General features: G+C 39.2%; 2 protein-coding genes across 3 annotated transcripts; one reads left to right on the plus strand and one right to left on the minus strand.

The window, feature by feature from the left end:
• The first annotated feature begins 10691 nt into the window (after positions 1-10691).
• LOC131330655 (cellulose synthase-like protein B4) lies at positions 10692-20275 on the plus strand. 2 transcript variants are annotated; one of them, XM_058364316.1, is made up of 9 exons: positions 10692-11001; positions 11755-12079; positions 13054-13179; positions 14280-14402; positions 14865-15077; positions 16033-16144; positions 16241-16428; positions 18763-19113; positions 19578-20275. In XM_058364316.1, the coding sequence occupies exons 1-9, from the start codon at positions 10742-10744 to the stop codon at positions 20133-20135; spliced, it is 2256 nt and encodes a 751-aa protein (XP_058220299.1). In that variant the 5' UTR covers positions 10692-10741; the 3' UTR covers positions 20136-20275. The 2 variants fall into 2 exon arrangements, with proteins under 2 accessions (XP_058220299.1, XP_058220300.1); XM_058364317.1 differs by lacking the exon at positions 14865-15077.
• A 981-nt stretch (positions 20276-21256) lies between these two features.
• LOC131328653 (uncharacterized) lies at positions 21257-22895 on the minus strand. The gene is made up of 2 exons (XM_058361570.1): positions 22081-22895; positions 21257-21668 (listed from the first exon to the last, which is right to left on the minus strand). The coding sequence occupies exons 1-2, from the start codon at positions 22893-22895 to the stop codon at positions 21575-21577; spliced, it is 909 nt and encodes a 302-aa protein (XP_058217553.1). The 3' UTR covers positions 21257-21574.
• Between the last annotated feature and the right edge of the window lie 4144 nt (positions 22896-27039).

The raw sequence follows: 27039 nt of genomic DNA on the forward strand, positions 1-27039 counted from the left end.
GCCAAAGCGGAGTCACAATCCGGGGTCCATTCAAAGCTGCGTCGACTTTTTCCCTTCAAGGCTTGGAAAAATACGTGGCACGTGTCTGAGGATTTGCTAATGAATCGGTTTAGAGCTGCTGCCATCCCAGTGAGCCTTTGTACTTCCTTGATTGTCCTTGGAGGGCGCAAATCTTTAACAGCCTTGATTTGGTTGGAGTCGGCCTCAATGCCTCTTCGTGTGACCAGGTGTCCGAGGAATTTCCCAGCACTCACCCCGAATGCGCATTTTTCAGGATTCAACCATAGCTTGTGTAGCTTGAGGATTTCAAAAACTTCGGCCAAGTCTCACAGGTGGTTGGATTCCTTCGTGCTTTTGATGACCAGGTCATCAATGTAAGCCTCCACGGTGTGGCCGATTTGTTCTTCTAACATCTTGAATATTGCTCTGTTGAATGTTGCCCCTGAATTCTTGAGTCCAAAGGGCATGACGCGGTAGCAAAAGATGCCATATGGCGTGATGAAAGCAGTTTTCTCCATGTCGTCGGGGTCCATGGCAATTTGGTGGTAGCCACGGTAGGCGTCCAGAAAGCTTAGCCGAGCATGGCCTGCCGTTGCGTCCACAAGTTGATCAATCTTCGGCAGTGGGAACCAACCCTTAGGACAAGCGTCATTGAGATTGGTATAATCCACGCAAACTCGCCATTTGCCCTTTTTCTTTTTAACGACCACAGTGTTGGATAGCCATGTCGGGTATTGTACTTCTTGGATTGCATTGGCCTCCAGCAGACGCTTGACCTCTTCGATGACGGCGTCGGCGTGTTCGGCTGCAGAATGCTGTGCCTTCTGGATGACAGGTTTAGCGTCCTTCTTGATGTTGAGGGAGTGACTGATGAAATTGGGATCGACCCCCGGCATTTCGTTGGGGGTCCAAGCAAAGACTTCGATATTCTTCATGAGGTATTGGAATATTTCTTCGCTTCTTCGCGATCAGTCTCACTGATGGAAGAATTGATCAAGAAGAATCGGGAGCCATCCTCGTTGATTGGCATTTGGACGAGATCCTCCTCTGCTTTGTCTTCAGCTTTCTGGCTGACGTCGTCGATTACGGCCACATCGGGGACTTCAACCCATTGTACTTGTTTGGCTTTGGCGGAATTGTGGACGGCAGAGACGTAGCATTTTTTGGAGGCTATTTGGTCACCTCGCAAATCTTCCTGTCTTCCTGTGGCGCCGATGAAGCGGACGACCTGGTGGTAGGTGGAAGGAATGGCTTGCATTCTGTGGAGCCAAGTTCAGCCAATGATGGCGTTGTATGGGCTCGGAACGTTGACGACGATGAATTCGACGGTCAGAGTTTTTGAGCCGACGACGACTGGAAGGAAGATTCGGCCAAGTGGCCAGACAGGTGCACCGTTGAAGCCGATGAAGGGTACGTCAGTAGGTTGTAGGGCTGACTCTGGTAGATCCAACTTCTTAAAAAGGTCGTAATACATGACCTCTGCTGAACTTCCTTGATCGATGAGAACGCGCTTTACGTCGTGGACGCCTATTTGGATGGTGACGACGAGGGCGTCCGAGTGTGGAGTTTGAACATGTTCAAGGTCACGCTCAGTAAAGCTTATCGTCCACTTGGGTACGTCCTGTTGTCGTTGACGCTTGGATCCGCAACCAACTGAGAGTATCTGTTTGGATGTTGAGGCGTGATCGATGTCGGCCTTGAGGGCGGTTTCGGATGCCTTCGTCATTGGACCGTGGATGACGTGTATCAGTGGGCGCTGTTCGTTGGGGTTGGGATTTGCCTGCCGGGCGGGCGTTTTTGATCGGTCAATGTATTGATCGAGATGGCCTTGAGCCACCAAAAGTTCCAACAAAGCCTTGTGGGGAGCGCATGCCGTTGTGTAGTGGCCGAGCTCATTGTGATACAAGCACTTCTTTCTCGGGTTCTGATCCGTTTGGCCATTGTCCGTGCATAGCTTGCCTTGCGGCCACTCGAACCATGGTTGCCTCATGATTTCCTTTAGGAAGGACCAGATGGGTTCCTTGAAGTGGGTGGTTTCGGCCACGTAGTCGTGCTCTTTTGGCTGGCGTTTCTTCCCTTCTTTGATGTTGTGTACCTGTTTCTTTGGCTGGGATTGTTGAGTTACGACTGGTGTCTGCAGCTGAGGAGCTGTCGTCGGCAGGCAGGTTGTTAAACTGGGGATCCCCTGAGCGGCTCGGTCCGCGTAGAACTCCTCAAGGGCACAAAATCGTTCCACGACACGCATCAACTCTCCCATGCCGTGCGGAGGTCGAATAGCCAGCTCGTCGAGTATTTTGCTGCCAGATTCTAACCCATTTTTAAAGGTGCGCGCGGCCCAGTACTGGTCGATTCCGGGGATCTCATTGAAAAGTTGCCAATAACGCTCGGCGTAGTGTCTGAGTGTTTCGTTTGGGAGCTTCCTCATCTGGGACAAGGATTCAGGCTCTTTGGCTGTCCTGTTGCTGGTGATGAAGCGAGTGTTGAATGCGCGTTCAAGGTCGGCCAGGTTCCATATGGATCCAGCGGGCAATTTGTTGAACCACTAGAGTCCAAGGGAGTCGAGGCTGGATGGGAACGCTTTGCATTTGATTTCGTCCCTCGTGGTGCATAGCTCAATGGTTTGACGGAAGTGGATAAGGTGGGTGTAGGCTTCGCATGTGGTAGGATCGAACTTCGTAAACTTTGGCAGGTGGAAGTTGGGTTCGGCCGTCGTGTTGATTATGTGGGGTGTGAAGGGAGAAACACCGAGATCCTTCAGCTGCCGCTCAAAACCAGGGCATGGCGGCCTGCCGTGCTCATCCGTCTTTGTTCTCTTTGACTCTCTATCTGGAGACTTTTCGCGGTTTCGATGCCGGAGTTTGTCTCGTAAATCTGCTGTCACCCGGCGATGTTCGTCAACCGTTTCTCCTCTGTCCTTACGGGATTTGGTCTCGTTGTTTGGCTCGTCAATACGCACGCCCTTTCCGTTCCATCGAGCCTGGTTGCTGTTGTCGATCTTTTCTGCAGGGATTTCAACGAGTCGTTCAGATACATGGCGCCTGGTCTCCGCAGAATCTCGGCTACGGTGGGAAACTGTTGTGCGAGAGAATTCTGCGCGACCAGTCGAGTATGTGCTTGTAAATGACTCGGTATCCCTAGTGTTGGTTCAATCGTGGTGTTCTTTTGAGCAGTGTGTTCTAGATGCGGTGGGTTGCTTGTAAAGGATTATCTCTCTGGCGTCCGCCGGTGTCGGGGTGAAGCCTAGGCGGTCTTTTACCGATCCGCGTTGGCCTCCCTCGTTCTGACGCCTTTGTGGTGGTGGTGGTGGAGATGGCGTTCGCCTTCTCCTACCCCCTCCACCAGATCTGGATGCGGATGGGGTGGTCTCTTGCTGCATGCGCTGTTTCATTTGAGCCACCTTTGCCCTTAGCGCAGGCAACTTATTATCGCGTTCCTCGTCACGACGCTGTAACAGACGGATATAGGCCGCCGTTACGTCGTCCGCGACTGGTGAGAGACCGGATCCTGGGGCGAGGGACATGGACATGTGCCTCTCGTGGGGTGTTGTGGGGATGACATTGCCGCTAGCGTCTTTCATCCCTGAGATGGCTACATCCGTCTGATCTCCGCCCATGGTGAGTGTTTTGGTCGGTTTTTCACGGAGGAGTGGGGGGTTTGGAGGATGTGAGAGCCGTTTGAATCAGAAGCAATTCATGTCGGGTTCACCAATTGTGTGACCCGTGATCCTCGATCTTCTCCTCCGCTGGTAGCTTGACGGTTATTGAGTCTTCTCCTAGCCTGCACAGGGAGCGCACGACTAAGACCTGGCCGGGGGTTGCCCCGGCAAGGCCCTCCGGCGAGAGGATAAGTATTGTGCAGAGCGAGAAGGCAAAAGACAATGAGTGTGAGTATGTAGTAGCATGTACCTGTTTAGGGTCACCATCGCTAGGTATTTATAGAGCTCCCTGACTTGCCCTCCAAGCACGGGCACATGCCAGGCGACGTTACCGTGACGTCATCTAACAGATCTGGTAACCGTTTTTGGGAGTGAGCTGGCACTCCCATGTGCGCTCATGATTATCCCTTGGCATAACCGCCTCTGCACAGGGGTGGGCACGTGGCCGAGCCCGGAAGAACCTGACGGTTGCCAAGCTTGAGGGGAAGCCGAGCCCGAAGAGTATTCGGGCTAGGCAAACATCATCCGCGTGGCCGAGCTTGACATAAAACTATTCGTCGTCGGACGAGATGGACAAAGTCAGGGCTGACAACCGGCTCGTCTCGGCTATCGCCGAGCCTGGTGGAGTGTGTTTGCTGCCCCGTGCGGCAGCCGACGGTGGCAGAGGGGTAGACGTGGTTCATGATGTATTCACAATAGAGCTCGGCCTACTACAGATATGAATCAACTTAGGAGAAGAATATTGAGAATGTATCCAATATTCCAGAACAATGACATTCACGCACCTCAAAGAAGAAAAATTTAACAGCAAAAAGGAATAATTTCTCCAACGATAGTATACAATGTTCAATTTTTCTAATTCCATTCAAACTTACATCCTATTCAAATTTTTTCTAATTCCATTCAAACTTACGATCCTATTCACAGAAGGAACAAGCAAAACAGGAAAAAAAAAAAAACATATATGTGGAATGATTTCTAATGTTTTGTGTACGGTCAAAATTCTGTTGAAAAGAATGATTTCTCCAACGATAGTATACAATGTCGAATTTTTTTAATTCAATTCAAACGTACAGTCCTGTTCAAAGAAGGAACGATGTAAGGATCAAATTCCGAAGTCACTTGTATTGATAATTCCGTATGACAAAACACATGTTCATATCGAGTTGTAATTTTGTTATTTTTTATACTCCGTAAGTTAGTAATTCTGTATAGGACTAAAGTGAAAGAACTCATTATTATTTATAATTAAAAGTAAGCATTTTAGATTAAAAAAAGAAATTAGCTACAAAGAGACAAATTTTGACCAAGACGGATCGTTGCCTCCTTCAATCTGCTTATCATCGGCATCTTCTGTTTTCTTTCATTGAAAAGTAATGTAAGGAAAAAAGGGGTCCAATTGAGAGGTCTATTTATGCACGTGTGCTTTTCTTCCTAGGTTAACAAGACGGCCGTGTAATAAGAAAAGTGTGCAGCCAAAGAAAGGTCTTCAAGCCACATACTACTAGTCGTTTCAGGTTAGTGTTGTGCACTGAAGTGTATAGTATCGTGCTCCGTATTTTTTAGCCGTCAGATCATGCATTTGAAATCTCATATCGGTAACCAACGATCAAAAATCGTTCATTGTCGAGATGAGTTCGAGTTGTTAAATGCACAATTCGACGACTCAGAGATATGCAGCATGGTGCTGCTGCGCACATTACTGCACAACAGCATCCCCAATTCACTACTAGTCTACTACTGTGATTGAAAAGTAAAGGAAAAGCGGGAGAAGGAAAAAACATGTATGCGGCTTTTTGAGAACTATTCCGAAGGGATACTTTTATTAGGTTTTGGAGGGCTTATGGACTCAAGGTCGTTGGGGATCAAGATCACTGAGTCTGGTGTACGTGGTGGTGTACGTGTGACTCGGCAGGTGATATTTAAAAAGTTGTGAGGATTTACTTCATTTGGATAGGTATATCTGTAACTGTATAATAATTATAGGGATTTGATTTCTTCCCATGGTTTTTACCCATTTTGGGATTTTCAACGTATATCTCTACTTTGTGCAATTGATTGCTTGCATAGTTTTTGCAGATAAATTTTCTTAGCGTTTCGCATTTATACTGTTAGGATTTTTTACAAATTATTAGAGAACCCTGATTTTTCAAACAAAACAAATATATACATATATGTGGAATGATTTCCAATGTCTTACATGTGTATATAGTCAAAATTCTATTAAAATGAATGATTTCATTTCTCTGACAATAGTATACAATGTCGAATTTTTTTATTTTCATTCAAACTCACAGTCCTCTTCAAAAGAAGGAACAAACAAAAGAAAAAGGAATGTACATATATTATAGGCAAAAAATTTCTTACAAAAAACCCAAAAGAATGATTTGTTTGCAAACCCTTAGGGCCCGTTTGGATACGGGATAAAGATTGGGGGTATTAGTTATGCAGAGGGATAAGATAATATGGGGTATTATATAAGAAGGACGAGTCCACATTGATGTGACAGAGAGATTAAATAGTATTTGGTTTGGATGAGGGATAAAATGGAGGGATAAGGTTGTTTTGTAGTTGAAGGAATAGAGAGGGGTATTATCCGGAGGTATTATGTAATAACACTCCAGAACCTTCCCGTAAATAATCCCCCCTCCGGAGGTATTAGGGGTACAATATAATCTGGGACTTAGTTAATACCCCCTCCATTTTACTTCCCAAACGAGGTCTTAAGACTGGGCCCACGAGCTAAAAGGGGATATCACAATACCCCGTCCAAACAGATCCTTAAGGATATGATTTTCCTAAGTTCTTTTCCATTCATCAAATTTAACATATTCATACCCATGCAAATTCTATTTCCCCCACACTATTATTTCTAAGTTAATGGTTATTTCTCAAAATACTTTAGTAAAAGTAAAAAAAAAAAAATTATTTATCTGATTTCTCTCGTCGAGAAGAATCGAAAAAAATTTGACAAAAAAATAATAAATGCGAAAAAATTCAAATAAGAATAAAACTCCGAAATTTAAATTAAGTTCATAAAAACGCAGTCTTAAACGCCAACTTACGCCCATCGCAGGTCTTGAGAGAGTTTTTGTTTCGGACACAAATGACAGAAGCTTGTTTAAAAGATGAGAAATTCTACCCCTTACATACACGTGGAAAAGGAGAAATTATTGCTTGCCCCAAGGGCAACACATCATTTTTACCAAGGTGGTGCCTCTCACCAATCAAAATCAACCATGTGGATTAATTGCAGTATGAAAGTCTACTTGGGGCAGTAAAATATCCACTGACACACATTTCTCTCTCTCCACCATGACACAGCCTTTCTCTCTCTAAAATAGACCTGTACACCTAAAAATTCAAACTAGACGTGTACACCTAAAAATTCAATCTCAAAGTTCTGTTTTGTAAAAGCAGAAGAAGCAAAGACCAACGAGATTAATTTTTGGGTTTATTTTGTTTTGTTTTTATTTAAAAAAATATTTGGATAAAAATATTTAATTTAATTTTTTTGATTTTTCTGAACAAGAATCAATAATCCATAAAATATAGGTGCAAAACTAACAAACGAGATTTTTTTTATAGGGACAAAACAAGAAAAAATCCAAAATTTGTTGAGTTCCGATAAGAGCTATTCGGGATTTTTTTTTGTTTTGCTATTATTCATATTTTTCGCGTTTGTTAGTTTTTTGGGACAAACTTTTATGGATTATTAATTTGTCTCAAAGAGAGGAATCGAAAAAATAAAAATTATGACTTTTATCCAATACTCAATATTTTTTTAAATATCCAAGATAAAGCCGAGAAAACCGGTTTAAAGTAAAAATTATGACTTTTACCCATTTTTGGAAATATACAAGATAAAGCCCGGTTTTGTGGGCTTTATCTTGGATATTACAAAAAAAAATATTAGGGTAAAAGTAAAAAAATATTATTTTTCCGATTTTTCTTGTCGAGACGAATCAATAATCCACAAAAGTTTGTTGCAAAAATTAACAAACACGAAAAATATAAATAACGACAAAACGAAAAAAACCCCAAAAAGCCCTTAGCGGAACTCAACGGATTTTGAGTTTTTTCTTGTTTTGTCCTTATTCAAAAAACTTTCGCGTTTGTTAGTTTTGCGCCTAACTTTTATAGATTATTGATTCGTCTCAGACAAATTGAAAAAATAAAATTATGATTTTTACCCAAATATTTTTTTAAAATATCCAAAATAAAACTCAAAAGCCATATTTCAACGAATATTTGATTAAAAGTCTTAACTTTTTACTTTTTGATTCGTCTTGACGAGACGAATCAATAATTTACAAAAATTAAGAGTAAAACTAATAAACGCAAAAAAAAATTGAATAAGAAAAACAAGAAAAAATTCAAAAATCTTAGGAAAGTCTTGTAGTTTGAATTAAAAAATACTTATTTCCGGAGCAGCCGTAAATAAAAGTTTACAGCGCTCAATCGCGACCGTTCAAAAGTGTTTTGGCGGTCTGGATGTTAATAAAACTTTTTCGAAAAAGAGTTACAAATTTTTCCGAAAATGTTTTATTAAAATCCGAACCGTCTAAAATACGATTGCGATGGATTACTATTATAAACAAGTTGTTTTTGACTACTCCAAAAATAAGTACTCCTCTTGAATATTTGGTCTACACGACTATTGTATTTTAGAGAGCGAAGGCTGTGTCTTAGTGGAGTGGAAAAAGAAAAATATGTGTCAGTGCATGTTAATATTTAATGCCTGGTAGACAGACTGACAATATTCCTCAAGGCTGTTTTTATTGGTAAGAGGCACCACTTGACAAAATGACTTGTTATCCTTTGGGGCAACGAATAATATCTCGTGAAAAAGAGACGTGTGGCAGCAGCTCACTTCAAATTCATGTGCTTTTGTAGTGTACTGGTCATCACAACTGTGAGACTTTTTTTGTTTTTGACATGGACAACTGTGAGAGTCAGACATCAGTCCTTATGTCATCTCTATCACTTTTGTAGGAGTAGTGCTATATGTACCGAAAGGGGGGAGAGATTTCGTACCGACGGCTGCCGGTGGGTCGTCTCCGGCCACCGGATACGAAAAAAGAGTGCTCGGATCAAGCACCTTACACATTTCGGATGCCGTTTATTCCCGCGTAAGCCCCCTCATTTTTTTTAATAGAATTTTTGGAAGGCTCGGATCGGCTGTCCGGTGGCCGGAGACGGCCCGGCGCGGCCGTCCCTACGATTTCGGTACCGAGAAAGTCGGTACCAATATCATTTACTGGTCTGGATTTATGCCTTGTTCTCTTTCCTTTCAAAAAGAATTTTTCAAAAAATTCATCCTAAATTTTCCCTACTTCTAACATTTCTCTTTCTATTTATCTCCACTTATTACCCCTACTATTTTTCAAAAAAAAATTCAAAACACAAACCAAACAAACATTAGCTTTGGGAAAATTTTAAAATGATATCTAAACTTTCACTCTAATGTCACTGAAAAATCTGAACTTCATTTTATTTCAATTAAACACCTGGACTTTCAAAGTTCCCAAATTGAGACACCTGCCGTTAGCCTCCATCCATTTCCCTCACAAATCTCCTTTCGCCTCCCCCACCCCCACATCTGTATTTGTGCTTGTGAGTTGTAATTTGGAAGGTGGTCCATACATTACCTTACCACCTTACTGATGATAACTTAGGGGTAGTTTGTCAAAAATGCTAAAAAAAATTGTTAGAAGTATTTTGTGAAAGAAAAAAGCTTACTCGATGATTAAAAAAAATCACTTTTAGCCAATTTGATAAACTACCCCTGAAAATAGTTGCACACACCTTCTGGTCCTTCCTCGTTGCTTAATTGTTGGTCTATTCTTCACGATGACAAGTCTGGCAAAAAAATTGTACATTGATATACCCAAAAAGATGTTACGTGAGGGGGTATTAAGGTCCTATCTCACATATATATATATATATATATATATATATATATATTGGAGAATTTTTTTTCCTTATTTGAAAAAAATTCACATTTGTTATTTTTACATTAAACTTGATAAGGGACAAAACTAACAAAAGAGTACCAAAAATAAAAAAATAAAGACAAACAAAAAACTACTCCTTGTGAAACAAGGGCTAATCATTGTACAATTTTTGTTCTTATTCGAAAAAAAAAATCTAGGTGTATCATTGTACAATTTTTATTTGTCAGATTTGTCATCGTGAAGTGTGCATTATTAATATTCTAAAATGTGAGAAAGAAATTTTCTATTCAACCCTAAGTTGAAGTTTTCTGAATATTGTATGTTAGGATTTTTATGCATTAATCATTGCCTTGTTACGTGGATGGTTCGCCTAGCTTTTCCCTTCCATAAGAGCATCTCCAATCCACCTCTATTTCTTCAAAATAGAAGATGGATGTAACACATTAAGGAGAGATTTTATAATTTATTCTCTTTTTTCTTCACTTTTTGTACTTTTTGGGAGAATTTTTGAGGGACCCACCGTCCTTTTTAGAGTTTGGTCCTCCAAAAGTAAATTTGGTCTTCTAAAAATGAAGGATCAAAAGTAAATTTGGAGTACAAAATTCCTCCAAACTCTAAAAAAGACGATGGGTTCCTCAAAAATTCTCCCAAAAAGTACAAAAAGTGAAGAAAAAATGAAATAAATTACAAAATCTCCTCTCAATGTGTTACATCCATCTTCTATTTTGAAGAAAATGGAGATGGATTGGAGATGCTCTAAGCTGTAATTCTAATTATTGCACGTGTAAGGCTGCTAAAGTTATTTTAATAAAGATTAAACGTCCTGTGCTAGTATTGAACGAACTCTTGCTAAAAGTATTGAATTGTAAATTCAAATATCTTGAATTCAAAACGTAACAATTTTTAAGTGTCGGATTGCAAGAGATAAATCTTTTATAAATCCTTTAGTTTTAGCATGGTCAACCTGCTTATGGCCAGACCGAAAAATAATAATAATCGAGGTAAGCATAAACTGCGGCCTCAAAGAAAAAAAGAATAAATCTAGTCAAGTCTAGCAGTAGTATAAATAACCAAAGGCAAATTCAAAGCCAACACACACTGCCACTCCATCTTCTCATACTTGCCCCCAATGGCCAACCCTTCTACCAGTTTACCTCTCTACGAACGAGTAGCTCGAAAAAACACCATAGCTCGAGCGATTGAGCTCGGCATACTCTCTCTCCTCCTCTCTCTCCTCACGTATCGGATTCTTTCCTTCCAAGACCATGGATTCAGTTGGCTCTTGGCGTTCCTGTGCGAGTCGTGGTTTGCTTTCATTTGGGTCCTCACAGTCAGCGCCAAATGGAGCCAAGTGGAGTACCAAACCTACCCGCAACGTGTCTCGGAACGGTGGGTCATAAACGTCTTTCATTTGGGTAATTTTTTTTTTTTTGGGTCTTGTTATTGTCAGTGCATTGAGCTGATGATAAATAAACTAGAAGATAAGAAAAACACGTATTTTCTATATATTTTTTACACCCTTTAATATACATTCACATACTTATTATTGTCAGCCCAATATAATTTTCTTTTTTTTAATGTTCTTTTCTACTTTATCAATAACCAAACCAAATCGAGCATTATGTCACAATTAATTGGGGTATATTTGGATTCATGTTATAAAGATTTGACGGACTTTTTACATGCTAGTTCTCAATTACCTAACGCACAACCCTCCTCATTTATCCGGGCTTGAGACCTTCTGGAAAAGAAGGATAAGATTCTAAACACGAACCAGATGGAGTTTTCTCCTTTATCAATCGTCCATAAAATACGAAAAACATATTTGGTGAATATTTTCCAAAGAGAAATGCTGCCATAAATATAAAGCTACCATATTTGGTGAGTTTTCGACTCATTCGACAAAAGCTCGACTCTTTGAGAGAGACTCGGCTCGATTAAAGAGTCTCTCTTAGTAAATGACTAAGCTTGATTAATTCGTTAAGGTTCAAGCTCAATTTTTTGGCTTGTTTAGTAAACAAGTAAAATTGAGGGTGCCACGATAGCAGTTCGGTTCGTTTTTATTTTAGTATTTTTTTTCTATCTATGCTGAAATATCTTCACTTAATTGAATTTTCCTATTTATGGACAACTAAATGTTAGGAAACTCGAGCTGCCTCCGGTGGACATGTTTGTGACAACAGCAGACCCTGTCCTGGAACCACCCATCCTCACCGTGAACACAGTGCTATCCTTGTTAGCGTTGGATTATCCGGCGGATAAGCTGGCATGCTATGTTTCTGATGACGGCGGCTCCCCTCTCACCTTCTACTCTCTTGTTGAGGCCTCCAAGTTTGCGAAGCTCTGGGTCCCTTTCTGTAAGAAATACAGCATTCAAGTCCGAGCTCCTTTCCGGTACTTCTCCGGCGAGTCCATGCCCTCTCAGGATATCTCCCCCCAGTTCCGACAAGATTGGAAGAAGATGAAGGTAGAAAGAAAATTTGAAGACAGTAGTGTGTTTAACTTTGAGATAAGAAGATGAGAATATCTTTTTAACCGAACTTCTCCAGGAACAGGTGTTTATGGAGGTAAATCGCGTACGTATTATTCGGCTTTAGACGGTTCGGATTTAAATGAAACTTTTATGGGAAAGAGTTAAACATTTAAATCCGAACCGTCTAAGGTTGAAACGAACAACTGAGATCGTGCGCCTCCTTGAATAATACAGATAAAGTCAACTTCAAAATGAAATTGCCCAAAAGATTGTAAGCCACGAAACATATCTTTGTTGGTTCACATTTAACAATTTAGTAAAACTTGGTACTAAAATTTTGACCTGAATACTTCTAGTAATTTTTTTTTTAAAGTAATAGAGGACAAGAGGTATTAAAAACGTTCCAATTTTGAGTAGCATTAATATCGTTAGGAACCCAAGCAGGGGTGCTTGGCAACGGTGGCGACCGACCGATCTGACCGTTCATCTCAGAAATCAAGAACTTGGATCTAGACCGAGTAATAGATGGTTCAAATCTGTATGCACTCGGATTCAATTCGAGCCATTTGTGTCGAAATGAATGATTGGATGCCTCTCGGCACCCCACTTGGCAGGAGTTGCTTAATTGGCAGCATCCTGGGCTTGGGGATGAAAAATTGTTATCACCATCAAAATCTGACTTTTTTTATTCGTCTCCAATAGATTTAGATGACTGTTCAATCAATATTCTTGAATGGAGGAATGACTTGAATTATTGGATAAAGAAATTATGAGTCTCATTTTCAATCATGTGAGAGATTGTCACACGAGAAGATTTCGATGGTGTTTCTTAACGTAATTAATGTTTTAGCACTTAAACGATTGGGCCCGTGAATTTTAGTGGGTAACAACTTATATATATATATAGTGTTTGATCAATTCTTGGATTGGTACAATTGAGCTTATCTTTCATATTGATCGATCTGCAGGATGAATACGAAAAACTTAGCCAGAAAATTGAAGATGCAGCCAAAGGGTCCATACCATGTGAACTTACTGGCGAGTTTGCAGGTTTTTTGAATATCCAACGCAAAAACCATGCATCTATAGTCAAGGTAATTCCCAAAGGCATAAGCTGCTGAAATATAATATGGGTGTTTTAGCAGATTAAAAAAAAACTAATTTTTAGATTATGAGTGTTTCTGCTAAACTAAATGGATTACGGGAGGCTAATGAAAATAATCAAGTTGTTTCCGCTATAGGGTGGGATTTTTAATTGATATACGGAGTTTGTTAGATGAATGACCAAGGTAGAAATCCGTGAAAATATAGATTTTAGCCCATTTAGTCTATTTAGTTTAGCAAAACTTCACCCTGAATTGTGAATTATACATCATGAATCTTTGAATTATAATGAGAATCAATAAAAGTGTTAAAATGATATATGTGTGTATGGGATTTTGGAGCAAACCTTGGTGAGTCAAATTATAATCAGAATTCTAAAAGCTTATCAAAATATGATTTTTGAACTTTACATTCTCTAATTTATTTTTGAGAATGTAGTTTAACAGAGTATACCACCCAAAATCAACTTTCAAACACATGCAAATTTGAAAATACTCCATCGCCCGAACAATGTTATAGAACCAATTGAGGCAAGCTCAATTGGTCACAACTATTGCATCTTACTAGGAGAACAGAAGTTTGAATTTCTTCATCTACGTGTGGGTAGTTCTTCACTTAGATGAGTTTTTCCTTTCTTTCTTCGGTTCTACCTTATAATGGGCTTATTTCTTGTATCAGTTGAGTTGTTAGTCTTGGTTGTCTAGTGGACTATCACAATTGATGTAGTGTCTCATGTTTATATTTTGCACTTCATATATGATGTAAATGATCTCTTCTACCAATAGGGGGGAAAAGAGAAAAAAAAAAAAAAGAAAAAAAAAGCACAATACTATGGGTGTTTTTTAGCCATTTTCATCTATACATTCTTTTGGTCCAAAATCAAAAGGAAAGAGTTTGACAAACATGCTTAATTAATTTCAAGTGTCAGCATCTAAGTTTTTTTCTTGAAAAGCTATGGAATTCAGACATGATTAATTAGTTAAATGGGAAAATGATGGCCAATGATGTGTATTAATTATCAAAACACGTCATAGACCATTATTTTCGCTAGTTAAATTAACTTACTTATTTTTTTTCCCTCTTAATCAAGGTCATATGGGAGAACAAGGAAGCTGGTAATGCAAATGGAGCAGTGCCGCATCTTGTTTACATATCCAGAGAGAAGCGTCCAAAGCATCCCCATCATTTCAAGGCTGGCGCCATGAATGTTCTGGTAACATTAACTATTGTAGCATTATTAATCCTTCTTTTTAATTATCTTTATTTATTATACTATATAGAAAGGATGGAGAAATTAATACTAATACACTGCCATACCCACCTCAATAGATATAATTGTCCTTTCACTTCTTTAATTGCGGAAATTTAGATCCAAATAAAAAATCTAAACTAGTGGCTGTATAGGTCTCAATTGTGAACACTCATTTCCTATCTTAATGTGAGATCGTATATGTTCGCATTCATGTAAGGTACAATTGCGTTTTGAGGTTTGTCACATGTAAAGCCTCTTTTCGAATCTATATCATTGTATAAACTTTTATTTGTGTGTCTTATGCATCATGGAATGCGGATTCTTTTTATTTATAAAACATGGTATGAAATGATTATTGGGTCAGATATAAAGTTTCTCTATGGTACCAATGCAGGACTTATACCATTCCATCTTTTCAAACAGACAAGGGTATCAGGAGTGATGACAAATGCCCCGTTCATGCTGAACGTAGACTGCGACATGTACGTTAACAACTCCCAGATTGTTCTTCACGCATTGTGTTTGCTGTTGGGCACGAAGAGCGACAAGGATTGCGCATTTGTTCAATTTCCCCAACACTTCTATGATGGATTAAAAGACGACCCTTTTGGAAACCAGTTGGTGGTTATTTTTGAAGTACGTATGAATCTCTTATAACACAAACACCGTTTTTCTATAGCTAAATGTCTGAACCAGTATGTGTGCACCTCAACTAAATCTGAAGATCACACAACACTGTTCTGATTACCAATTGAAATTTGGGAAAATTAGTCATAAGGATGGTTAAATAGTTTTCATTTAGAGGAAGGACGCCAGCAAAATAATTTTTAGTGAAGGTCCTTCAACTTTCTAAGTTTTTTAGCCATAATGCCAAAACATGTTCAGACATTTTCATAGGGTTCTAGGGTGCACTTTCTTATTACAGAGTTTTAGTGATTTAGGCACTTTCATAGAGTACCCTAGTATTTTAGGCACTTTCATATACAGGATACCCTAGGGTTTTAGACATTTTTATTGGGTATCCTTGGGTTTTAGGTACTTTCATAGGGTACTCTATAGTTTTGGCACTTTCATATAGTACCCTAGGATTTTAGAAATTTTCATAGAGCACATTTGTCCTTATGTTTGATTGCAAAAAATGCTTGTCCTTGAGCTTAAAAAACATAAATATGATGAATTTTTTGCTAAGTCTCCTTTGAAATTTACAATACGCAACTGTTTTTTCAATTTCTTTTCCAATTCGATAGAGAATTTCAAATGCTAAAGAGAAGGTATACTAAGAAATGCTACAACTCAACTCTAAGAGGTTGTCCAAGAGGTTTTGGCGGAGACTTAATTAGAAGTTTGCTCCTTCCTAAGGTCTGAGATTCGATTTTTCTTGCCAGCAACTCAAGTGGCCCCCACATGTAAGTGTGTGAAACGCTGGTTGTGGAAGGAGCTGTAAGGATTACTCCGAGTTGCACTCAAGCTGGTCCGAAACACCTTACATTTTAAAAAAAAAGAAAAGAAAAGAAAAAAAGAATTGCTACAACTCCCACCAAAGTGATTCGTAAAAATGTCTACCCCTCTTTGGTTTGTGTGTGAATGCCAGTATATAGGACGTGGTTTGGCAGGGATTCAAGGACCCTTCTACGGAGGAACCGGATGTTTCCACAGGCGAAAAGTTATCTATGGGTTATCACCATTTGATGAAGAAATTAGCGGTAAGTAAATTAATTAAATAGCCAACCTGTTAAAACTAAACAAATTTTATACAATCATACTGACTGATATTTTGTTTGGGTGTTATTAATTGCCAGGAAAATTAAGCGATGAGAATTTACGAAAGACTTTCGGAAGTTCGATGGAATTCATCAAATCCGCGGCTCAAATCCTATCAGGATCGAAGAGTACAAGTAATAGTCCACATGATTTGTTAAGTTCCGTTGAGGCAGCCAATCAAGCCGCTGCTTGCGTCTATGAGTATGGTACCGCATGGGGTAGAGAGGTGAGAGCCACATTTTTTAGCATCTATATTCGTACATGAAATAAACTTATTTATGAAGACTTCGTGAACAATCTCTCAGTCATTCATTCACACAATTAATAGCTGAAATTCGTTTTTAATTTTTGACCGATCACAATTAAATGTTACTGGTCATAATTAATTTTAATTCAAACCGTCCAAAAATATTTTAGACATAAGCAATTAACCTTCATAAAGCATTCTTTACGAAATTGTCCGCAAATAAGATTATCTGTTTCATTCGTGCTTTTAAAAGTAGCATAAAAGATTCGAAAACAGTAGATGAAGTTGATGCTTTGGAGCATTGTGGCGCAAAATTACAAACAGGTCGTAGGCACAAGTCAAGTCAAAATGCTTCGGCACTAATTGCAAGTTAAGCGACAAAATAGCTGGCAATTCTGAATAGTCATTTTCGAATAGCTTATCATGTCGAATTGTGTTATTCACACAAAGAAAATCCACACATATCACGCATAGATTTTTTGTGGGATCCATTATGGATCCACATAAATGATCTAAGTCGTTCATTAAATATAAAACACTTTTTCAAGGGTCTTCGCATAAAATCAGCTTAATCCAATATCTATAAAAACTCGATCCAATCATCTAACTTTTCATTTGGATTTTATGACAATAAAAAAATAAATGATTAGATCGAGCACCTATAGATATCGGATTGAGCTGATTTTTTTCAGAAACCCGTTGAAAAAATATTTTACATTTAATGAACAGCTCGGATCATTTTGTAGAACTCTTAGTGGACGCCACAAAAAAATCTGTATGTTATATGTGTAGACTTTGTCTGTGTCGTTAGCATTATGCTATCATCTCCCATCCTCCCTGAACATTCCTCGAAAGGATGAGGATCTCTGCTCCTTGAGTTGGTCACATCGGTACTGGGACCCGTAGATGTGCACTGCAAAGAAGTAACGGGCAATTCAGAGTTGTCCACTTGTCCATTTCAACCATCTATGGACATAGATCTCGTCTCGGCTCCTACAGATACGAGTTGTTTATTGTTGAGATAAAATTTGAACTATTAATTTTTGAAATGGACTGCGTTTCAAATTGTGCATTACACCGGTCGCCTTAGTCACGGCAGTGCCCAAGATTGACAACTGGTTCTTGTGAGCTTGGAGCTTCAATATCTGCTTATGAGATCAAAGTGCAAGGCTGGACTATCCCATCAAGTTCAAGGGCGGCTTTAGTCCTTCAATCATTCTATAACTATAAATATTTATACAAACTTAGATGCCGTTCTAGATTTGCTTTTGTTTTCAAAAGTTCTTTTTTCAGTAATAAACAGTAACAAAAAAGAAGATCCATTCCACTTTTCCCTTAAAAAGTTCTTTTTTTAAAAGATCATTGTCGTAATGACCTTAATGCCCCTTTTATCAATTCAACTTCCCTAGATACCCTCCACCTTCTTTAACGCAGTATTGTCATTTCCCTCAAAACATTTTTGAAAAAAAGGAAGCTACCGAGATCTGGAACAAGCCTACTTTTTGGACAAAAAAAAAAGAACTTTATGATAAACTGGAACAATCCCTATTCACATTGAGTTCACACACAATACACATCCAATATGTATGGGCTCTACCAAAAGATGTGAGTGTGTGTGAAGTGTTGTGTAAACGTGTTTGGTTTAATAATTATTGTTAGTTATTTAAGTACCTTAAAAAAAATGCCCCATTTTCAGTCTCATTCCACTAACAAAATAAGTATTTATTTTTTACCTAATAAGAACTCATGTTCTGACAACTTTTTACTTTTTATTTTTCTTTCTTTCATTTTTTATTCGCTTATATCTTTTAATTTATAATGAATTTCTTGATTTTGAAAATTTTGTATAATAGAACTAATTGAGATCTATTAAATAAGATTCATATTGTATATTTTTTGAGATCCATATTAAAAGATTTAAGCAATAAAAAATGGCGCACAAAATAAATACTTATTTCTTAAGAACCCTTAGTGGAACAAGGTTTCTTATTTCTCCTTCCAAAAACTCAAAATAAGTATTCCTTCCATCCCAATTTAATTGTCTCTCGTTCAATTTTGACCAGCTAAAAAATTAGTTAACTCTTTACATCCATAATGAATTTTATATCGAATATAGATATTATTTGATAGATCTCAATTAAATTCTATAATACAATATTTTTGAAATCACATAAAATTTATATAAATTATTATAAAATATAATTAATTGAAAAATGAAACCAACTTCTAAAAAAACAATTAAATTGACACAGGAGTACGTTTCGTTGCAAGGAGCCTTTTTAGCGGAATACTTTTAACTTTTTGAAATTGCAGATGGGTTGGATTTATGGATCGACGACAGAGGACGTCCTCACCGGACTCACAATCCAGGGAAGAGGCTGGAAATCGACCTACTGCACACCGACGCCGCCCGGGTTTCTGGGCTGCGCGCCCTCCGGCGGGCCTGCGACGATGACCCAGCAGAAAAGGTGGGCCACCGGGCTTCTCGAAATCCTGGTCGGCCGAAGAAGCCCGCTCATTTTGACACTCCGAGGAAAGCTCCAGTTCAGGCAATGCCTGGCCTACCTGTGGAACCTGCTGTGGGGCCTGCGGTCCGTTCCCGAGCTCTGTTATGCTACTCTGCCGGCCTACTGTATCATCTCTGGCTCACGCTTCTTGCCCAAGGTGAGTGAGGACATACACAATCAAGCACCATCTAGTTTTTTGGTTGAGAGCCGTGAATATTTTGTAGAATCTCAGCCGTCCGTTTCGACAATCAATGGTCGGAATTTAATAAAAAATTATTCGCTCAAAGATTCCAGCGAATAGGTTTTTCAAAATTTGAACCATCCAAAACACATTTGGATGCGCATGATCGAGCGTCGTAAGCCGTGAAAAAGTTTCTTTTTTTTGTTATCTTCAAATTTTTTTTTTTGTTGGTTATGTTCCTTTTTCGATTTGATTATGGGCCCGTAAGTGTTGCCATTTGTGGTGAAAGTCTATATGGTTTTTAATTTCAAAAAATTGACGACTAAACAATTTATTATTTTCGAATAAAGATAGTTTTTGAATAAAAATTTTCTTAAAGAAGTAATTTTGGATAATGCACCTTTAGATCACTTGTCATCGCTGAGTGTTTTCTATTGCAGGTTGGAGAACCAGCCCTATTGATACCGGTTGCCATTTTCATAACATATAACCTATACACCCTTTCGGAGTACCTTCGAGCCGGCCTCTCAGCCCGGGCATGGTGGAACAACCAGAGAATGTGGAGAATTACCGCGATGACGGCATGGTTGTTCGGAGTTTTCAGCGTCGTACTAAAGCTCTTGGGACTATCAGAGACGGTCTTCGAAGTAACCCAAAAGGAACAGTCCTCGACAAACGGCAGCGATGACGACAACGCTGATGTCGGAAGGTTCACGTTCAATGAGTCGCCGATTTTCATCCCCGCCACCACGGTTCTGCTGGTAAACCTGACCGCGTTGGTCATCGCGATTCTCGGGTTCCGACCGGCGGCTCGCGGTGGAGACGGATCGGGGATCGGGGAGGTGATATTCAGCTCGTGTGTTGTGCTGTGCTTGTGGGCATTTTTAAAGGGGCTATGTGGTAAAGGGAAGTATGGGATCCCTCTAGCCACTGTATACAAGTCAGGGGCTTTGGCATTGTTGTTTGTGAACTTGAGCAGATGGACATCGATGGGTTAGAATTTTGGTGGTGAAATTATAAGAATAGGGTGACATTTTTGTTGGAAATGATTGTTGTATTGTTTGGGGATGAGATTGGTGGAGAATCCAGAGAAATGTGATTTGTAAAATACTTTAATAAAGCTTACATTCTTGATCAACATCTTGCATGTTTGATTGTTGTACTACTATAGACTTAGTTGTTTGTTCCACATTGATTTGTGAAAACTAAATATCTACATGCTCTGGTTTTTTTTTTTCCCCCTGTTTATTTGGACAAGGCTTAATTTCCTGAAACCTGAGAAATTATTCGATGTCTTTAGGGCATCATCACGTGGTATCCCATGCCCTTTTTTCATTGCACATGGTGTGGCCTCTCGATTCAGGCATGGTGGAACCAGAGAGGATGAGAGCAAACGCAATAAATACAGAGATGGTGTTTGAAGTAACACAAAAAGAAAAATTACCAACAAACAACAACGATGACGATAATGCCAATGTTGTAATCGACGCAAGGATCACATTCAACGAGTCACCAATTTTCATCGCCGCCACCATGGTATTGTCGGTACACTTACCCACATTGATTATCGGAATTTTGAGGGTTCTGACCGCCGGCTTGCTGCAGTGGGAATCAATTTGGGATAGGGGAGGTCATATGCAGTGTGTGCGCTTTTGTGCTTGTGGACATTCTTGAAGGGCCTGTTTGGTAGGGAGAAATATGGGATTCCCTAATCCACCATATATGAGTCGGGCGTTGGCATTGCTGTTTGCGCACTTGAGCAGATGGAGCTCAATGGTTTAAGGCTTTGGCGATGAAACTAGAACTCATGAAATCAATGTACTGCTCGGAGAAGGGATCGGCGGCAGGGATTCAAACCCCACGGGGTATGCTGGCCCGGCCACTGAGCTAGTTCTTTACATGGGAGAGTGATTCGTCACAATCAAAGTACGATTCCATTCTCTGTATGAAAATTTGCATTATCAACAAAGATCTATCTACTCTGAGCTATCACTAGCCAGTGGGTGTCAAATTTCATGACCTTGGGTGCAAAACTTTACAATGCAATTATGCAATGTACAAGATGCAGTGGACCATTACATTACATGAAAACACAAGTTCAGATTCAGAAACAACCATTCCGCTACCAATTTCACAACATTTTCCCTTTGCAATACAGTCAATAGATACTTGTACAAGTGGATACAAGACCATTTGGATACTTTTTTCGCAAATCAAAGCCCAATGACCGTTTTGATTCTTATAGAAAAAAGATTTTCGGAAATACTGGAACTAAAACAAGTGGACATGCATCAATAATACAAGCTCAAATAACTTTGAATTAAGTCTTAATCTTGTGGAAAGGAACTCTGATCATCTTACATGGAGGGAACTGAAAGATCGCTCTTTAGCATGAAAGAAAGATCGTGCATCTGTGACAATAAACTCTCCACGTACGTCATGCTCCGACTGTGTGGCTGAATTGAAAATATCTCCATTGTTGGGCAGCTTGGACAACATTCTTTCCCACTTCGACTTTAACATTGACCAACCTCAACATGCATGAGTAACGTATTAAGGACAACAGGATGGACTTATAGTACCTCCAAAAATTTAATGAGCAAACAAATTTGTACTTCGTGATTCTAGTCAAGATCTTTCTAATTAACCCATGAGGAAGCCTCAAAAAGGAAAGTCCAAAGAAGCACCAGTTAACCTTGAAAAACCAGCATTAGACTACTCCCACGTCCGTGCCACAAAGCTGTGAAGAACCAAGTGAATTCGAACAATTTGACATTAGCCAAAACAAATTAATGAGACTGCTAAGCGAGAAGTCCAAGTTGCTACCTAACCTATCAACAGCATCATGGTACTTATCAACAGCATCATGGTAGTTGCGGTAATTTCATTTAATTTTTTTTGGTCAATGATAAGAATTATGAAATGACATCTATGAAAACACACCTTTCCGAGGCACTAACTTCTGACTGCATGATGTTTGTTTCGACAGAACCCGTTTGATTGCTAAAAGGTCCAGAAAAGAGATCTGGTGGCGATAAAGAACTAAAATCCATTTCCTGAGAGTTGTTTGTTGAGCTAGAAAAAGTTACATCAGATATTTGTTCACCACAAGCAATCCGACCTCTGCTTTGTATCAAAGAATCCTTAGAAGAATCTTGTGAATTCTTAGAGCTAGTAAAATCATTCCAAATGTCAAATGAATCATCTTCTCCTCTTATTGTCTTATTCTCAGGTGCAGTTGCGCCGCTGGTTTGCCACATATCATCTGGCAACCAATCAGTACCCGTAGAAGGATGACTGTACAAATTATCAGCTGCTTCGAGACCTTGACTGTTGATTGTTACATCAACTTGTTCAGCATGGTGCGGCGCCAAAACATTTACATTATTCCACAGGTCATCTTGAATCTGGTCATCACATGTCGACTCCAAAAGAGGTGAAGCATGCTTTGCTTTCTCATCTTCCAAGTCTTTTCCAAAGAGGTGAAGCATGCTTTGCTTTCTCATCTTCCAAGTCTTTTCCAGACCGAAAGACTGAATCCATGTGGGCAGAAAGATCGACTGCAGAACCTGCAAATGCATCCAATGATCTTGAAAACTAAGGCTGGTTTCCAGAATCGGCTGACTGAAAACCCGCTTCCCAACCCGAGAAACCATCATTATCCTTCGTTTCAGAAGAGCTGAATGCTGTCGAAGAATGATGAACATTCTGAAATAAACCAACATTTTCTTGGCTGGAAAATGCATTCGTCTCGGCATTCTCACTCTGACTGTTAGTTGCTCTGGGTTCTTCCATCGAATGAGAAACAAGGTCCCTCTTCGATTCAATGAAAAAGTTGTCCAGGTCAACACCAGCCAAGTTCAAAGAACTTTTTGTCAAAAGTAGGCTCAGTTAGCTCTGATTCAGCTGGCCATGGTATTTCTATGTTCAAGAGATCAGACAAAGAAATTCTTCTTTTGGTGTACTACGTCCTCTGTTTAGTCCAGTTTCTTCAATGGATGGTCCAACAGTCTCCTGTTTCAGAAAACAAAGATGTCCAATAATTAAACAATTTTGAATTCCAGCGCTTCAGGGGAGGAAATTAAAGGAAAAAAGTTTGACATAACTGAAGGAGGTAGGCAAAGAAGGGTTAGTACATGACACACAGGACAAGTTAAATGATTAGCTGAAGGTGGAACGCATTGTATAACATGCGCGGGTGTTAAGCCGCAAGCCTAGGCTTTGCGAAGAAGATTCTCCGTGAACTAGGGGTGTCAAATGAGCGAGTTTGGGCCAAATTGTGTAAGTTACAAGTGGGTTGAGTCTTTAATGAGTCATTGACCTATTTAGACCCAATTAGTTAGGAGTCCAATTACCCATACCCAATCCAACCCATTTATTTAAAATCAAACCCAACCCGCCCATTAATTCAATTAAAATTAAAAATGACTAAAATATCCAAATATACTGAAATGACCATATCACCCTTATACATTTAAATGACCAAATTACCCTTGCATACTAAAATTACCATAATACCCTTACATACTAAAATGACCAAATTATCCTTGTATATTAAAATTACTGAACCAAATGGAGATTTTGTTGAAATTTTTGGAATTTTTGGACTTAGCAGTTCAGAGTTTTGAGTGTTTTTTAACTTGATTTTCTCTTCTAATTTGTTGTTGATTATTATGTCCAGATTAGCTTCTTTAAACCTTTTGTCAGATTGGGCCAAAACTAAGTAGCTAATCACACTTAACTACTTTAACAATTGTTCTCCGTATGTTCTTGGCGGGTATTAATTATCAAAACACATCTTGGGCTGTCATTTTTCCTTTTTTAATAGATGGGTTTGGATTTCTTAATGAGTCTGGGTTCAATTTGCCACCCCTACCATGAACAAAGGACCCATTTCAATGCCATGTTCCTAGAACTTCTGACCAACACTCAACCGATCTTAAACTTCCAAATTGAGTTCATTCCAAGCAGTAAATAATATATCACATGAGATGGTGCAGTATTTCTTTCATTCTACATGGGTCAATTTTAAAGTCCTTAGTTTTCTTTTCTCAGTTACTAATCGAAAAGAACCCCTACCTAAGGATTATCTTCTCATAAACCGAACTAGGACACTAGAGCTTGTCCCTCAGTATGCTCTATGGATTGCCATAGCTATATCTTAGCGTGAAGCTCCATTTTCCTTCTTCGACAGTGATGTAAAACAGCTGCTGTATGTACCTATATTGCTAAAAGTTAAATAAAGGAAACTGATTTTTTTGTTTCTACCTCTCCCATGATGGATCTCACATGGGGAATTCCAGATATTATTTTGTAACAAAAAATAAAGGAAATTAATTTTCGCGCTTCATTTTTTACTACTGATGGCACTCCACTATGTTCATTAAATTATTAATAACTTTACATTAAAAGTGGAGCGTGAAAATCAAAATCCAAAATAAAAACTTAGCGTGCTGACACTCTTTTCAATACTAAAATAATGCAATTGCTAGCTACTTATCTTACAACACAGAACCCTAATCATACTCCGTTAAATTCCAATCAAATCGGCCAGCCTCTCTTAGCTAAATTCCGCAATCTCACTCATTGAACTAGATAAAATAATTTCCGAAGCGTGATTCTATCTAAGTATGCCAGATAGGTGCGAAAATGAGTACATTTTTTCCTTTTTGATAACTTAGGTGTCAACTTACGTGCACTTGGGACTAATCAGGGAGCCATCCCATCGGGAAGCCCAATTAAATCCGGAACAATTGCTCCTTTAGGGCCATGGAGAAGAGACTAACCTATCCATCCAAGTCCAAGGATTTAAGTAACCATTGATACCCGAATGTGGATTTGAATTTGATGGGGTCCGGAGCGACGTCCTTGGGCTGACAGTTTACCGCAGTAGACATAAATGACCGATCGATTGGAACCCATCAAATTCAATTGGAGCAGCCAATGCTCTATTTGCGCATGCGGTGTCATGACCGCCGGCTAGTCGGAAAGCCCGAAGGTCATCCGAGCAAATGATATACTAGTGAAACGTTTGAAGGTGGCGAAAGCATATAAAAATAATACATTTATGTTTGTCATAAATATAAGACATTATTGACCAAAACAGAGATGGACAAATAGTCTATGATTTATGTTTCTTTATTCTTTAATGTCCAGTGGGTGGGGTGGTTTGTCCTTGCATTGTTTTTTCTGAAAAATCATGGTCAAAAGAACATTTGTCTCAAATCTTGGTCTATAGTGGTCAAGGCCAGAGATCATTAGCTCTTTCTAGGTTCCACCTTGTCCTAATTCTGCACGTTGCCCGCGTGGACCCGGGGATGCTGTCAAGTACCTCGACCAAGCGGGTGCTGAGCGGCATCCGGCCGTTCATCTCGCCACGAATGGCTCGGATTGAATCTCTGTGCCTATGAAGCACCGACACCTCTAGAGGTCAATATATTACAGTGTCGGACACGGAAACACGACAGAAACACACGGGGACACGTATGGCGTGTCCCATAATTTAATTTAAATTTTTGATAGGAACACGACTGAAAACACGTATGAGACGCCCATAATTTAATTTAATTTTTGCAAAACGTTTCTTACAAAACCCAAAAGAATGATTTGTTTGCAAACCCTTAAGGATATGATTTTCCTAAATTCTTTTCCATTAGTCAAATTCAGAATTTCGAAAAAGTAAAATTCTTTGACAATATTTTGGAATACCATTGCCACGTGTCGCATCCAAGTTCATTTTCATGAAACGTCATTTTGCCATACAGTTTAGATAGATACGTATTTTTCTTAACCAAGTCTTTGTTTTTTTTAAAAATTGGCCTAAGTTCCACTATAGCATGTTTCTAACCCATTAGGTCTACTGATCAAGTTTCTAACCCACTAAGTCCGCTAATACGTATTTGGTAAGGTATAAAGTCTACTACATTTAAAAAGAGAAATAGTACCTGACAGAATTACCCTTCCATTCAAATCTCATCCGTTTAGCCCATTATCCCTTCTACTTTTGAAATCACGCCAATCACGGCAGTTACGTTGGAATTTTGGAGGCATGGGATTACACATGACAGATGATCACATATAACGTTATATATTCGTTCTTCAGTTCACATTTAACGTTAGATACTTACATTTAACGTTATATACTCATTCATCAGCTCACATTTAACGTTATATACTTATTCATCAGCTCACATTTAACGTTATATACTCATTCATCAGAACAATGGAATATTGACCTGGCCTCATATAACAATGTGAGAATACATTGTGATGAAACATTCCTAGATTAGTTAACATATTAACAACTTAAGCAGCCAAAAAATTACATTATTAACAAATTCCATCATTTACAAAATGTACCATCTAAAATAGGCCATCACTAACAGCTCAGAGGCGAAGTCAATTCCGATCAAAATGCACAGACCCCTTAACCAAGAAAACCCTAAACCAAAAAAGAATTTGTCTCTGAAACACCATTTCATTATCTCTCTCACCATCTTGCCAACAATCGCTTAATCTAGCTCATTTTGAATATGCCTGGCTTGCCATTCACTTCAAAACGTCAGTATTGCTACATGCTGTAAGGGTCTTTGTAGAGTGGGTGGAAGAATTTGCATCTCGTGCTATCATTCCCAAAACACATAAGCACCGGAGATTGTACCAATTGATCAGTGGGAGTCAATCGACATGATCTACAGACGTTATGAAACTACTTGATATCACCAAGAAAGAGACGAGGAAGCATCAAACAAAGAACATCAGTTGGAAGGCTAGCCCAGTCTCTATTTAGTTCTTTTTCTGATTCCTTTGAGTTTTCAACTTCTGTGTCGGCACCATCTGCCATAGTGAGAGCAAGAGAGCTATCACCAAAGCAAAATGTCTGAAAACAAAAAATGAAAAGGA

This window comes from Rhododendron vialii, chromosome 6a (assembly GCF_030253575.1).
Source record: "Rhododendron vialii isolate Sample 1 chromosome 6a, ASM3025357v1".
Lineage (NCBI taxonomy): Eukaryota > Viridiplantae > Streptophyta > Magnoliopsida > Ericales > Ericaceae > Rhododendron > Rhododendron vialii.

Excerpts from the sequence above, each read along its gene's own strand:
- LOC131328653 (XM_058361570.1), bottom strand. The coding sequence starts at position 22,895 with ATGCCGAGACGAATGCATTTTCCAGCCAAGAAAATGTTGGTTTATTTC. Across the intron at positions 21,669-22,080 it reads GAAGTTAGTGCCTCGGAAAG|GTTGGTCAATGTTAAAGTCG; the intron begins GTGTGTTTTCAT and ends ATGCATGTTGAG.
- LOC131330655 (XM_058364316.1), top strand. The coding sequence starts at position 10,742 with ATGGCCAACCCTTCTACCAGTTTACCTCTCTACGAACGAGTAGCTCGA. Across the intron at positions 12,080-13,053 it reads AAGATTGGAAGAAGATGAAG|GATGAATACGAAAAACTTAG; the intron begins GTAGAAAGAAAA and ends ATCGATCTGCAG. Across the intron at positions 15,078-16,032 it reads AGTTGGTGGTTATTTTTGAA|TATATAGGACGTGGTTTGGC; the intron begins GTACGTATGAAT and ends TGTGAATGCCAG.